Genomic DNA, 16294 nt, shown 5'->3' with positions numbered 1-16294 from the left:
GTGTCCTTAGATGCCCTCACCATGCCCCAGCTGCTTGTATTGCATGCACAGTCTAATCCCAGAGAATTGTTTTGCATTCCAGTGTGTGTGCTCAGCTCCAGTAAATGTGGACTTTCCCATTACCTTCAATAAAAGAGACAAGCACATTCCTTTTGCAAGGTGTAGAGCTGCCCTCTTCATTTGAAAAACATTGCTTCCTGTTTTGTTAATTATAATAATTTAATAATAATTTATTATTTATACCCTGCCCATCTGGCGGGGTTTCCCCAGCCACTCTGGGCGGCTTCCAATAAAAAGATTTAGAATACATTAAAACATTATTTATTCATTGCACTTATATCCCACCGTTTCCTCCAAGGAGCTCAAGGTATACGTGGTTCTCCACCTCCTCATTTAATCCCTTCAACAACCCTGTGAGGTAGGTTAGGTTGAGAGAACATGACTGGCCCAAGACCACCCAGTGAGCTTCATGGCTCACTGGGGATTTGAACCTGTCTCCAAGATTCTCGTCTGACACGGATCCAGCAGACATTATACAAGAAAGAGGTCTTGGAGGAAATATGCATGTGGGTACCTTGCAAATAAAAATCTAATTCAATGTAGCCATAAAGTTGTCTGGCTTCTGTTGAAGGTAGATCTATGACTCCTGTTAGCAGGCAGAATTGCCCTTCTACAAGTGGATGGTGGGGCTCTGCCAAGATGGCATTAAGCTTTGAGTTTCCCTAAATATATTAGTTCTCTATTTAATAAGATGTTGTTGAAGCTTATCGGAACATAAGACGATGCTTTCTGCTGAGACACACACCACTGGTCCCTTAAGGGATTGTGTACACACGGGATTTTCAGTAGCTCAGCAAGATGTTTCCAATTCCCAACTGTTAGCACTGGCAGCAACCAAACAGATGTTCCTACCTAAACGTAGCCTGCTGAAATGACAGCGAAGCAAGAGAGGATTTCTGTGCAAAAGGACAGGCTCTGCTCTTGTCTTGAAAAGTTCCTTGGCTCCAAACGTATTCAGAGGCACACTGGGTATTTGTTTAAAAGCACTTTTGAACTGTTTAAGAATGCATACAAAGCTATACAAAAAATGCCCCATAAAAACAAAGGGTGGGATTCAACTAAATGAGTCTCATCTACACAAGTCCTTCACAAGAACTGGCACAATGGGGCTTCTAACCTTTCCAGTGTGAGAGCCAGTGTGGTGTAGTGGTTAAGAGCGGTAGACTCGTAATCTGGTGAACTGGGTTCACGTCTCCGCTCCTCCACATGCAGCTGCTGGGTGACCTTGGGCTAGTCACACTTCTCTGAAGTCTCTCAGCCCCACTCACCTCACAGAGTGTTTGTTGTGGGGGAGGAAGGGAAAGGAGAATGTTAGCCGCTTTGAGACTCCTTCGGGTAGTGATAAAGCGGGATATCAAATCCAAACTCTTCTTCTTCTCTTCTTCCTCCCTCCTGCATGCCACCTTAAATTACCTTGGCGGAAGGGGTCAGGAAACAGCATTGGGGGTGTGTGTGTGTGGAAGGGGAGACTGTTCCATCTGGCAAGCCAAAATACAGTGGAAAGATTGCCTTAGAAGAAGATGGAATAAAATAATGATTTATCGATAGAAATTCAAACTGTGTGTGTTGGGCTGCTAGCTCTGGAAGGTAGATCTTCCTGGGCCTCTACTTCAAATAACAAAATACATAAAGTAGATTTGGCAAGCCTGCCCAGCCTCAGTCTACACTGGCTGTCAATGGCTCTGTTGCATTTCAGATACGATTCTCAAATCTGCCTCAATATGCCAGGGATCAATCTGGAGCCCCCAAAGCAAGTTCTCCATCACTAAGCTACGGTCCCATCCCCTAGGCACAGAGGAAGATCTCTGGTCACCTGCAGGTCGCATAGGAAGCCACCAGCACGTGATTTCAAAAGATGGCAACAGAGCTTTCCCCCCCATGAAGCATCATCATCATCATCATCATCACCTAGCAAATCATCCATCATGGTGATGACTGGGTGGGAGGGAAGGACCAGATGTTGCAGTTGTCCTTAAGGAGGACTGGCCACCAACTTTTGGGAGCTGTGAGCAAGTTTGAGGTACAGTACTTCAATAACTGAAGTATAACGATAACTGAAGTATAACACGGGACAAAGGAAGCAATGTTGCCACAGAAACTCTGCCCCATGTTCTTGTTGATCTCTGCATCTGGGATTCAAGACATTACCAGGATCCCACGAAAGTCTTACTGAGTGATTCTGCAGGAAAAACCTGCTGTGACTGCTCTGACTTTCAAAGTACAGTGGTACCTTGGGTTAAGTACTTAATTCGTTCCAGAGTTCCGTTCTTAACCTGAAACTGTTCTTAACCTGAAGCACCACTTTAGCTAATGGGGCCTCCTGCTGCTGCTGCATCGCCGGGGTACGATTTCTGTTCTTATCCTGAAACAAAGTCTGTAACCTGAAGCGTATGTAACCTGAAGCGTATGTAACCCGAGGTACCACTGTAGTCTATTCGCTTTTTTAGGATGAATCTTCGAAGCACGAATTTCAAGTTCTTTGCCTGTTCTGATGCACCTTCTCCAGCCCTCTGCATGAACTCACCAGCTTTAGATTGGCAGCGCTTGCTTTTAGGTCAACAAACACCATTGTTAGAAGAACCTGCTTTCCTGCCTTGCGCAAGACTTTAATCCAAGGTTAATTCAGTTTGCTGGGTTTGGCAATCCGCGTTTCACAATTTTACCTCTGCATAACTGGAGCTTCAGGGACTTCTTTAAAAACCAGGTGACCTCCTAGTCTTTCTCATTTTGAGCAGCAGACGGGCAGATTCCACCAGCATGGCGATCTTCCAGCTTCACATTTGTGCTCCGTTTCTGATGGGAATGATTCTCCCTTCTTCTGCCTTAGAGGATACCTTCATTGCCGCTGTCTATGAGCATGCTGTGATACTGACAGGAGACACTCCGAGAAACGTCTCAAGAGCAGAAGCCTTGGAGCTGATGAACAGAAATCTAGACATCTTAGAAGGAGCCATCAAAACAGCTGCCCAGCAGGTACTACTGCATACCAGTTAGAGCAGATCAGCAGCAGCAACATCAGGGACTAGTAAACCTTTGGTCCTCCAGATGTTTCTGGACTGCAACTCCCATCATCCCTGGCCACTGCCCATGATGCTGTCTGGGGCCAATGGGAGTTGGAGCCGAACAGTATCTGATGAGCCACAGATTCCCCCACTCTGAGTTGGATAGCAACCTTTTGATGGCAGTATTTGTCCTGGGGTTAATATGTCTGAACTGATGTCTTTTTGCAGGGCGCCCACATCATTGTGACACCTGAGGATGCCCTTTATGGCTGGGTCTTCACCCGAGAAACTCTATATCCTTATCTGGAGTATATACCAGATCCGCAAGTAGACTGGATTCCATGCAATGAGCCAAAAAGGTATTTTCTTGCCTATTTCATGTTATTCCTTAAGATAAAAACAGAAGCAGCTCCGGGGTGTAGCTTCAAAATCAGAAAATATGACTCAGAGTCTTCTTTACAAACACACCTTCATTTGTTGTGGTGAAGTAATAGTGGAGTTCCCTGGTGCTTTTCAGGATACGTGCAGAATGGCAATTCCAGTACAATGTGGCATTTGTTCCCTTTTTTGGTTGGTTAAGAAATCCTGCCTAACACTATTGACCTGTTTAACCTAGAGAAGAGGAACTTAAGGGAGACATGGGAACAGTCAGTCCTCAAATATCTGAAGGGCTCTCTGTTACTCCAGAGTAGGACTAGAACTAATGGTTGGAAATGGCAAGGGAATAGATTTCAGTTAAAGAAAACTTCCTTACAGTAAGCTGTTTGGCAGTAGCACAAAGGGCTTAAGGAGGTGATGAGGAAGTTAAGCAGAGGCTTACGCAGAGGCATGCTGTCATCAGGCAAGTCCCAGCAAAGGAAGAATGGATACAAAAACTTATGGAATATGAAGAAATGGTGAAACTTACTGGAAGAATAAGAAATCAAGATAAACTTTTTATAAGAGAATGGAAATGGTTTATTGAATATTTACAGATAAATTGTAAACAGATTAAAAAAAACTGGCAGGATTATTGTAATAACCTGCAGCTACATAAGAGTATATATATATAAAGAAAATAAATAAATGAGCAAGTTAAGTTAATTTGGATATGCAGAAGATATTAAAAATAAATTTAAGGAACCACAGAAAGAGGGGGAAGGAAATCAAGTTTTAAAATGACTATAAAATCAGTGAAATGTATATATCTGAAAAGTATAATTTTTTTTTTAAGGAATGCTGTTCTCAGGCAAGGGGGTGGGCTGGGTGGCTTCTTGGATCCCTTCCAACTCTATGATTCTATGTTTGCATGCTTTTATTTATTTAACAAAACTTATTTATACTGCTGGATTGTAAAAAGCCTCTAAACAGTTTACAAAGAGATAAGATGAAACATTGCAGATTATAGATTTTAAACAGTTTTTAACAGGTTTTTTCAAAATATATGAACAATGATTAGAATCAACAAAAGCTAAACACACACGTAACATTTACATTAAACAAAAGTATAGTAAACAGGTGCCAGAAAGAGTACAGGGACAGTGTCTGCCTGAAGTCAATTGGTATGGGATTCCAAATGAGAAGATAAAAACCAGTTTGAAAATTCATAGCATTCTGTATGCCTGGATAGGCTTTCTGAATTAAAATATATATTAAGCAGGCAGCAAAAAGTACAGTGATGACACCTGCCTAAAAGATTTATTGCTTATACATGACAAAATGAGTATAATGTACATGCAACAGTGCAAGTTCCGCAAGTAAAGCAGTTGTCTGGGCAGATACAAGGTAGGGTAATCCTGCAAATAAACTGATTCCAAGCTGTTATGGATTTTATATGCCAATAGTGACACTTTGAATTTGGCCTGGTGACAAATGGGCAACCGGGGCAGAGATGTTCTGTGCTGACATGGCTTCACTCTCGCCAGGAACCGTGCTGAGCCATTTTGCACTAGCTGCACTTTCCGAATCAAGCACAAGGGAAGCCCGACACGGAGTGGATTCCTATAATCCAGTCTTGAAGTCAGCAGTGTCTGAGCTTCCGTGACCACGCTCTCCAGTTCAGGAACAATTGCAGATGATGCAACAATCACAGCTGATAAAAGCTCTTTCTAGCCACTGAGGTTACCTGGGCCTCCAGCGACAGAGCTGGACCCAGAAACACCCTCACACTCATGCTCTTGTTGAGAGTACTAAAATAAAGGAACTCTCTTAGGATTGTTCTCTTGCATTTTATTTGAGCGGTGTTGCAATTCACAAATTTCGATAGTAACCTAATTGGGGCAGCCGCCACTTAAAAGGAATTCTCAGTGAAAGCTGGAGATGCATCCATCTACCTACAAGAATCCATGTCATTTGATTTAAAAAAATACTTACCAGATCCTGTTAAAGCTGGGATCTGGTTCCTAGGGATAGTGATCAAAAAGCAGACTACACCTAACCATGAACCTAGTAAATTTGCTTCTAAGTAAACACATTTAGGAGCAGATATCAGATTACCTACAACGGGCAAACAAAACAAAACCCAAAATTCTAGACTTCTTTAAGTATTGTACGTGATTCAATTTAGAAGTACTGTAATGAATCTGTTTGCTCAATTGTCTGCCACAAGGTGGCAGCAAAGGAGCGCCTTTTCCACATGTCCTGTGAGATTTTCCTTAGTCATTCCCTGCTTAGCGGATCTCGGTCCTCTATAAAAGAGAAATTCAGTCATGTGCTGATTCACTCCTAGTGAATTATTTAGCAATAATACTAAACAGAAAAACAAAACTGTCATTGTATAAATGGCCTGATTCATGTTTGCCAAATAAACTTTGCAGGAAGTATTTCTTTTAACAAATTTAGTTGGTTAAAAATAGCATGTTGAAACAGTTTTCCTTTTTAAAAAGAACAGTTTAGAATGCAGTCCTGTGCACCCTTACTTGGGAGTAAATGCTGCAAACTCAGTGAGACTTACCTCTGTGTAGGCAAGCATAGGACTGCATTACCTGAAACTTATAATTTAAACTAAGTTGCATTAGTGCAAAATTACATGTAAATGTTTAATCATTTGCTGATAAATGCCTCAAAAGTACTTGGCAGATGGCTTAAATTATATTGGTCAACTGGGTTTTAGCAGCCTGTTGGCAAGATTATAGACAGTGGTCTAGTAACAGGTAACAATGCTAGTAAGATGCAAAGGTTGCTCCTGATTTCAAAAAACTGTTCTTTGCTCAGGGTGCTACATTGGAAGACCCATACAGAAATAAATTAAAGAGGACAGATTATGCATGATCACAGAATTACCTTGAGGACAGGTGTAGAAAGGACACCATGGATCTTCTGAGCCAAACCTGAAGCATTTTAAGAGCATTATTAAAAAAATACCATTCAACTGCCTTAAAACAATAATATGCATTGTAAAAATTATTAGTGGAGAGACAAAGCTTCTCCTCGTAAAATAAGTTGCTATATTTCCCAGGTCTTCTCTGCTTACATCATTCATTCTCATAGTATAGTCCTTCTATAAATTAAGATAATGAATTAATTAGCATGATGAGCATGAAGGAAGCTGATAAGCCCAGACTTGCAAGTTGAACAGAAGAGAGTATTTGTACTGGATAATCCAGGCTGTTCTTGATAAGACTTCTGCTGGTGCCCAGTTACATCCATATGCTTAGCACCAGAGCTGTCGGTTCAATCACAGTCTGCACTGTACTCCGTGACTCATTTTACTCTCTCTGCACTTATATTACCAACGTGTCCTGCCTACACTGCCCACATGCTACAGAAGGTGGATAGATCATATGGGAAGGTTATACTTGCATATGAATACAGTCATACCTTGGATCTTGAATGCCTTGACTCCCGAACAAATCGGCTCCCAAACGATTGAAACCCGGAAGTGAGTGTTCTGGTTTTGGAATGATTTTTGGAAGCCAAACATCTGATGGGGCTTCCACGGCTTCCGATTGGCTGCAGGAGCTTCCTGCAGCCAATCAGAAGCCATGCTTTGGTTTTTGAACTTTTTGGAAGTCGAACAGACTTCTGGAACGGAGTCTGTTCAACTTCCAAGGTACAACTATATGGGCATAGGCATCACTTTACACCAAGGAGACTACATGCAGTGGAAGAACATGCACAGGCCTCAATCTTGGGCCTGTGCTGCATTCAAATTAGAGCCAGTGTGAACCAAGTCAGAGACAACTTGCTTGGTTTTTTAAAAATCTTATACCTGTCCTTGCCACTGTAATATAAACAGAAATGTGACACCGTTTTATTGCTGCTTTAAGATATCCTTGATCTTTTTTCTGGTCACTTCAAGATCTTTTCCCACTCACTCCATCACCATCCCTGGACAAGATCTTTCCAAAGCAACATTTCCCAATCTGGTGCCCTCCAGATGTTTTGGACTACAACTCCCATCAGCCACTGCTGGTATGGCTGGTCATTTCGAGGGCAGCAGGTTGGAGGAGGCTGATCTCAATCCATGAATATTTATTGGACCAACTTCTTTTTTTCTGTCCCCAGACCTGAAACCGTGTGTTCTTATTTTAATCTGCCACATTCTGAACTGATAGGGTTCACAAATGATCAGAATTAAATTGGTCTCTCCCCATTTTAATAGACTTTGTATCGATGATTGACTTCTTCTTTCAACATTAGGTTTGGGTCGAATCCAATACAGGGAAGACTCAGCTGCATAGCAAAGGAGAACTCCATCTATGTGGTTGCCAACATGGGGGACAAGAAGCCATGCAACCGCAGTGACCCCCAGTGCCCGAGTGACGGTCGCTATCAGTACAATACAAACGTTGTTTACGATACAGAAGGGAAATTTGTGGCACGTTACCACAAGGTAAGCGCTCTTCTCTGTTTTGGTTCAGATGTTGCTGGACTCCATCAGGCCCAGTCAGTTTGGCCAATGGTCAGAGACGATGGGACTTTGTGCTCCGGGGGGCCGCAGGTTCTCCATTTGCTATAGAAAGCACAGTAATGCACCCTAGAGTAGACACCAGGTATAGGCAAACTCGGCCCTCCAGATATTTTGGGACTACAACTCCCATCATCCCTGACCACTGGTCCTGTTAGCTAGCAATAATGGGAGCTGTAGTCCCAAAACATCTGGAGGGCCGAGTTTGCCTATGCCTGGTCTACACAAAACAGATAGTAATGCAAATTAATATACGTAGCTCAATTTGAATTAGAAGAAAAGGGAGCTCCCATTTCTCCCATCCAAATAAGAGATAGTTATGCACTCATATGGAGCAGGCAGAGAAGCTGCACCAGTATTCATGGATGTGTCTCATTGAAAGAGAAATCACAATATTTGAGATGTGTGCTGTAAGGACTTTACTTGTAGATGGTTTTCACAAGATAATCCAGGTCTTGTAACTGTGCTGAAAAACAGAGGCAACACCACCAACTTCTAGGAGAATAACTGTAGGTCAGTAGTAGACTATCCTCTTTGCACGCAGAAGGTCCCAGTTTCAGTCCTGGCATCTTCAGGTAGAGCTGGGAATGTCTTCTACCTGAAATCCTGGAAAGCCACTGCCAGTCAGTGAAGACAAGAGTAGGCAACACAGTGCCCTCCAGAAAGTAGCAGACAGCATCTTCTATCATCCTTGACATTGTCCTGGCTGGCTGGGGCTGGTGGCCTTTTGGAGGGCATTGTGTTTCCCTGGTCTAGACAATATTGAGCTAAATGGACCAATGGTCTGACTCAGTGTAAGACAGCTTCTTATGTTCCTAATACTATTTTTCCTGTCTCCAATAATATCTGTATATATTTTCTGTCTTATAAACAGTACAACCTTTTCGCTTCTGAAGTATACTTTAATTACGCCAAGGACCCACAGTTTGTCACCCTCAACACCTCCTTTGGGAAGCTTGGCCTTATGACTTGTGCCGACGTTCTTAATTATCGTGAACCTGCCGTCTCGCTGGTGGAGAAGTACAAGGTGGACACCATCCTCTTCCCAACTGCTTGGCAGAATGGCCTGCCGCTCTTGTCTGCTGTTGAGTTCTACTCAGCCTGGGCAATGGGGATGCGTGTCAACTTCCTTGCTGCTAATATAAACAAGCCCAGCTTGGACATTACTGGTAAAGTGCTACCTTGAATAATTTCTGTGTAGACATAGATCTGGCAATTTGAGTGTGGGAAAGAACACAGAGGAGGGAAAGGATTAACCTATTAATTGCTATTTTAAAAAATGTGATTTCCTTCAGAGATCAGCCTTATAAAATAATGATGGCAAACTGTGGCCCTCCAGATGTTGCTGGACTATAGCTCCCATTGGCCATGGTGCCTGGGGCTGATGGGAGTTGGAGTCCACTAGCGTCTGCTACCAGTGCTAAAGTCACAGTTATGAACTCTCTACCTGCCTCTTTCAAGACGGGCGATGAGCGCACAATGACATTCTGCAGGCAACACATTATCTGCGTTAATACATTATTTGTCTTCACATGCCCAGTGCTGACCCAATACTTTTTGCAGCTTGAGGCAAATGACAAAACGGTATGGACCAATTCCACATACAGAAGCAGTTGGACTTTACTTCAGCACTGGGAAAGGGACAGCATCCTCCGTTGTTTGTGTGTGTGTTTGCTTAATGCATTTATATCCCACCTTTCCCCGTATTTAGCTCAAGGTGGTGTGCATGATTCTCTCTCTCTCCTCATTTAAGCCCCTCAACAACCCCATGAAGTAGGTTCTTCTGAGAGGGAGTGACTGGCCCAAGGTCACCCAGTGAGCTTTATGGCTGAGTGGGGATTTGAACCCTGGTACCCCAGATCCTAGTCCGACACTCTCACCACGACACCCCACGGGCTTTGAGGGTAACATGCTAACTTAAGGGGTTGCGCACAGCTCTATTCTAAGTAGAAGAGAACATCTGGGGACTAAGGCCAGTTCCCAGGATCTGTTGCCTACCTTGCTTTGTCTAATAAGATGCATTCCCTGCTGAAGCTATTTGTGTGGGGGACCTTTGGCTTTCCAGATGTTGCAGAACTACACATCCCATCATCCCTGGCCATTGGCTGTGCTTGCTGGGACTCATGGGAACTGTAGTTCAGCAATTAGCTACACCTGCTCTGGTCACTTCCCACCATTTGCCCTATGCATTAGCTTCTAGCCCCAAATCAGTGAATTGAGATTCTGCTCTACTTCCCTTTAGTACTTACTTCCCGTTAGTACTCCATTCATTTGGGTAAAGGAATGGAATAGTAAAACTTATGCCTCACCCCAGTGTCTTTTGCCATCCACAGGGAGTGGTATCTTTACACCTGAAGGAGCCAAGGTGTATCGCTTTGATATGAAAACGCAGACTGGAAAACTCCTGGTTGCGGAAATCAATGCTCGCCCCCGTCTTTCCCCCACATACCCTCCTGCTGTCAACTGGAGCTTATATGCTTCAAATATCAAGCATTTCCCCACAAGCCCAGTATTTACTGCAAGCTTCTATTTTGATAATTTCACCTTCACTGAACTCTCTCGAGAAGCTGGAAACCATACCGTCTGCCAAAGGGGCCTCTGCTGCCACTTGAGCTACAAGATGGCAGAGAAGCAAGAGGATGAGGTTTACGCATTCGGCGCCTTTGATGGGCTTCATGTGATCGAAGGGGAATATTATTTGCAGGTAAAGGGTTTTGTGAGGTAGGATGAGCAGGCCATGTGGAAGGGAAAGGCCCTACCAGTGGGACCGGGGGAGAATGTGGCTCAGTCCTCATTTAAAGGCAAACCTACCCATCTCGGAGCAATATGTGAACCAAAACACAGCCATCATTTTAAATGGCACGTTCCTGAATTTTGCACTTCACTTCTCCAGCCAAGTAATATGTCCAGCCAAGAGGAATATATTCCGGTAATATGTGCATAAAATGCAAATATGAGTGAAAACAACATACAGAAACGCATTATATTAGAGGGGGGAAATCTATATATTGGGCCAAATAGCATGTTTAAAATTAGTGTATTAAAATGCTGGTGAATTTTCTTGTGAACTGAATTTAAGACTGGAAAAACGAGAAACCGAGAGAAAAAGAAACTGATAGCATTTCCCATCCCTACCTACCAACAATGTCTAGGATACATGTGTTTCAGAGCCTTTGAGGAAACCAGAAGCTGTACTCTCCAGAAGCTTTTCTAAAAGCCTGTAAGAATCATTAGAGGGATTACTACTGAAGAAAAGAACAATCCCTATAAGACACCTCCCTTCTTTAGAGCACAGCTACTGCTTAGAGCCGAGATGGCTGTAGTTGTTGGACTCTTGTTCCTATCATCTCTTATCATTGGCCTCACTGTCTGGGGCTGATAAGAGCTGAAATCCAACAAATCTGGAGGGCCACAGATTCCGCACCCCTGATATAGGGGGTGGGGATTGTATATTACATTCGTAGCATGATTTGAAAAATTTAGTAGGATTCTGGGAAAAATAAGTCTGCTGAAGTCATTGATGATGGTAGTCCCTTTACTTAACACAGTGCCACCATGTGGCTTCCTGCTTAACTTCATATTCTGTCTTGGGTTTGTTTGCTTTTTATTGCAAGTGTCATGTAAATGCTAAGGACTCACAGTATTGCATAGAGTTTTTTGAAGGATGCACACAAAAGCACAAAGCATTTTATTTTATTTTTTACAGAAAAGGCCTCAGAATTCTCTGTTGATTCAAAAGCAATCCTTGTTTGTTGGTCCTCATAAGGGAAACAGAAAGAAAGACACCCCCCCCCCAATCCAATAACCCCAATACTGTATTGCAAAAAGAATACTTGTTTATTTCTTCCAAATATTCTAGAGTTGTCTCAAAATAATCAGAGAAAGCAATCTACTTCTTCAGGCTTAGTATTGTGCGGTGTTAGCATTGGTTTGTGTACTGTTTTGAATCACAGAAGCATCCTGTGTAGCCCACTTACATGGGAAGTATCTTCCTCCATCCCATAAACACAAGGCTCTTTGAATGGCTTAGTTCCACAAAATAACCTTTCCCACAACCCTCTCTTTCCATAGATATGCACACTACTGAAATGTAAGAGCACAGACTTGAAATCATGCGGGGAGCCAGTTAATACAGCTCATACAAGATTTGACTCCTTCACCCTCAGCGGCACCTTTAACACAAGCTACGTGTTTCCAGAAGTCTTGCTCACTGAGACTCAGCTGACCACTGGAGAATTTCAGGTAAGGGCCAAAGTGGCTTCCAACTTCTGCAAAAGCAGCGACCCAAGCCATTTCTTAGATTAAAACAGCTCCTCCTCTCCATCTCTCAAGATAGTTGTGCTCCTAATCATTCAATAGTCGCAGCTTTGTTTCTACCTAGCACTGAACTTTTTGAACAGCTCTCCCTGCTATGTGTGTGTGAATTTGAAGAAGAAGAAGACGACTTTGGATTTGATATCTCAAAGCGGCTAACATTCTCCTTTCCCTTCCTCCCCCACAACAAACACTCTGTGAGGTGAGTGGGGCTGAGAGACTTCAGAGAAGTGTGACTGGCCCAAGGTCACCCAGCAGCTGCATGTGGAGGAGCGGAGACTCAAACCCGGTTCCCCAGATTACGAGACTACCGCTCTCAACCACTACACCACAATTTGGTCTCTCTCATCTTGCTTGTAGCAGAGTAGGGTAGTGAACTTGTGGCCCTCCAGATGGGAATGAAAGCCCGGCAGCATCTGAAGCACAGGGGTGGAGCTTGGTCACATGCCACCCTGTGCAAGGCCATTTGATGCCCTCCCTCCAGCTTACACCGGGCATTGGGAAAGAAGTGTGGGGTTCTGGAAGGGTCTTAGAGCCTCCCCACCTCTTTTCCAAAGCCTGGCAAGCACTTGCCCAGCTTTGGGAAGGAGGACTCTAGGACCCTGGCAGAGCCCTCACACCTGCTTCCCAAAGCTTAGCAAGTGCCCTAAATCTGCCTCTGTGAAGGGCCCCAGGTTCTCCAGCCCTGGCCTACAGTATTCAGCAAAGAAAGGCAGGCTGAGGCCTAGTCTACCCACTTTCCTTGCTTGCTCATTGACAAACAGTCCAACATGGAAGCTGCTGTTATGCATGTCAGTCAGTAATTCTAAATGTATTTTGGGTGCAGGCACATGACTCTCACGGAAAACTCTACAACTTAAAAAGAATTGCATTACTTTTCACCATAGTGGGGAAGACTGCGGCCAGGTGACTGGCTGGCTCAGTCTGCTGTCTAGGTGACAGGTGTTGGTGGACAGCTATAAGGGCCCTGCTCTCCCTTCTTTATTTTTAAACTGGACTTGGACTGGGCAAGGATGCCTTCAAACAGGAGGACGTCTTGTGTAAAGAAGGATGCAAGGCCACCCTGTTTCAGAGAACAAGAAAAAAACGGTTGATTGCAAGCACCTGTAACTCTCCAGTAATAAATGTTTGTCTGTATTTTCCTATGTATTCTAAGCCAAACATGTTTCCCAGTGTATAACTTTTTGCCTGCCCTTTCCATTCTCCCAGGTATTGACTGATGGACGTTTGACAAGCAATGGCCTATCAAAGCCAGTCCTGTCTGTGGCTCTTTTTGGAAGGTGGTATGAAAGGGACCCGCCACATCCAGAGGGTGCTCCTTCATAAGACTCATCCAATCACGATCATGTCTCTTTTCCTGAATTTTGTGGGTGCTTGTACAACAAAGGCGGATTGAACAGGATCAGTGTGTTCTGCTGCAAGCCAAACCAAATAGCTTGTTTTAGGAGCAGTTATCAGCCACAAAGAGGAGATGAACACACCATCTAGCTACATGGCAGTTTCCCATTGCTTTAAACAGGAGCATGGGGCATACAGTGAAGAAGGACTTTGGCTTTAGACTTTATTAATATTTGTGTTCCTCCTCTTGGTTGTACCCAAGAGAAATCTGCTACTAGGGCAAATACATACTATAATTCAGGGTGGGGAACCAGTGGCTCTCCAGAGGTTGTTGAACTCCAACTCCCATCATTCCTGACCTCAAGCCACACTGGCTGGGGAGGTTGATGGGAACTGGAATCCAGCAGCATTCAGTGGGCCACAGGTACCCTCCTCCCTGCTGTAAGAATTCAGACGACTAAATTGTCGTCTATCAGAAAGAAATAAACATTTCATTGCTTTTCCTGAAACCTGTACCCTGCTCAATAGGGCCAATATTTGATAAAAGGTTTGTTGTCTGGTTCATTCTGAGAAAGCACCCAAAATGAACCTTTATTGTTTGTGGGTGAGTGGTCAGTCTTGCCCACACTTCATGAAGATACTAGGCACCCAAGGCCCTCTGTAGGTCCAGGACTGAAATTTGTGAGTTTGTAATTGTAACTTCAATACATAACAGTAATCTTCCTGCTGCCCAAATCATATGTCAGATTCCAAAATGGAGTCAAACTCAAACTCAGTCCCCAAAAGGATTCTGGGAAAGATGTGCTGCATGTGTTCTGATCCAGTTTCTTGTTCCTTACCTGGGTCTCCAGCTGCATTGTTCAGAGACTTATGCATACACTTGGGGAGGAATTCAACTAACCAGTCCTCCTGCTAGCAGGAGCCCACAAAATGGCTTCTATTGTGCAATATGGCTTTCTTCCTTCTCCCCCATGTATGCCCCCATGCTTTCCAAATTGGCTCTGTGGGGTCAAGAGAAGCCCCCAAATAGTGCACAGAGGAAGGAGAGGGGAGATTGTTATATCAGCCAAGCAAGAATACTTGCACCGACTAAGTGCTGTGTTAAATTTCTCCCATGGTTTCTTAACTCATGGAAACTTGCAATTAAGTTGCTGAACCTTGTTTTTCATTTCAGGCTTAATCAGTTAGATGTGCAATTTACTTCTGGTTGTTAGATGTCTCTGTGAATACTCAGTTTGAGTGGAAAGGCGACTCACTTACTTTGTAATGAATAAAATGTTTTGAATTGTCGTTTTTATGTTTACATTGCTTTTGCCCTTAAAATAAATATCATGCTTTAGTAAAGTAATTCCCCTTGGTTTATTTTGACATATATGCACTCTGGTCCAAAACACCATTTTGTTATAAGTTGCTACACTGTACTGTGGTAAGTAAATCTTAAAAGAGAGAAGAATGGTGAGCCTGAAAAAAATAGCCTATAAATTAGACTGAGAGGTAGTGACTGGCCCAAGGTCACCCAGTGAGCTTCATGGTTGACAAGGGATTTGAACCCCAGTGTCGCAAGCTAACCCACCATACTGGTCCATTGATCTTTCTTTTATTTATTTAGTACTGTTTTCTTCAAGGAAGTTGGCAGTATTATATATTTACTTACTTGTTCGTTTGTTTTGTTAAATTGATGTGAGAAACTTTGGGACTGCTACCCGTAAAACAGGTGTTCTGAGTCTCTGACCTATGAATCATCCATTGGATACACGTTGGCTGTGTGAGGACATACTAAGCTAAGAAATGGGAGGTATTCAACTAAGTTTTACTAAAGGAGACTTGTTGAAATTTAATGGACCTAACTTAGCTATGTTCATTAATTTCTGTGGGTCTATTCTGAGTGAAACCCAATAGCTATAGAAATATGAATAATCACTCTAGATGTTACCATTTTAATTTTAAACAGCTTTAGATTTAGCTGAAAACCACAATCTTGGCAAGAGATTGAAAACTATTGGCTGACAGGACTGTGACATCATTGCTTAGATTCCACAGCCACTGCAGATCAGTTTGTAGACTATTCCATTTGGAGTTTCTCTTTATAGCCTCGGTCCAGTATACCTGAAGGAGCGTCTCCCCCCTCATCATTCTGCCTGGACACAGAGGTCCAGCGCTGAGGGCCTTCTGGTGGTTCCCTCACTGTGAGAAGAGAAGTTACAGGGAACCAGGCAGAGGGCCTTCTCAGAGGTAATGCCCTACCTGTGGAATGCCCTCCCATCAGATGTCAAGGAGTTTAAGAACTACACAACTTTTAGATGACATCTGAAGGCAGCCCTGTATCAAGAAGTTTTTAACGTTTGACGTTTTATTATGTTTTTATATTCTGCTAAAAGCCGCCCAGAGAGGCTGGGGAAACCTAGGCAGATGGGCAGGGTATAAATACTACTACTACGACTATTATTATTATTATTATTATTATTATTACTACTACTACTACTACTACTTTCATTGATATCTCTGCTGTCAGCTGTCAGGTCCCATAATCCTGTCACAGTCCATTATAAGGGAGGAAGTTGAGGCATCTACTTTTCCAGCTACAGTTACTGAGCTGAACTTTCACTTCTCTCCCCTTTCCTAATCAATCTGTTGCCACTTTTTATCAGATGCAAAAATCTCGCCTTGAGGCAGCAGACCATCTGGGGATGAG

General features: G+C 43.3%; 1 protein-coding gene across 1 annotated transcript; it reads left to right on the top strand.

Moving 5' to 3' along the window:
• Positions 1–2776: 2776 nt before the first annotated feature.
• On the top strand, positions 2777–14950 carry LOC308473341 (pantetheinase-like). Its single transcript, XM_080998757.1, has 7 exons — positions 2777–3033; positions 3291–3421; positions 7683–7875; positions 8825–9119; positions 10284–10654; positions 12022–12192; positions 13474–14950. The coding sequence occupies exons 1-7, from the start codon at positions 2818–2820 to the stop codon at positions 13588–13590; spliced, it is 1494 nt and encodes a 497-aa protein (XP_080854883.1). The 5' UTR covers positions 2777–2817; the 3' UTR covers positions 13591–14950.
• Positions 14951–16294: the final 1344 nt, after the last annotated feature.

This window comes from Podarcis pityusensis (genome assembly GCF_964106645.2).
Source record: "Podarcis pityusensis genome assembly, chromosome: 3".
NCBI lineage: Eukaryota > Metazoa > Chordata > Lepidosauria > Squamata > Lacertidae > Podarcis > Podarcis pityusensis.
This window is presented reverse-complemented; position numbering and strand designations above follow the sequence as displayed.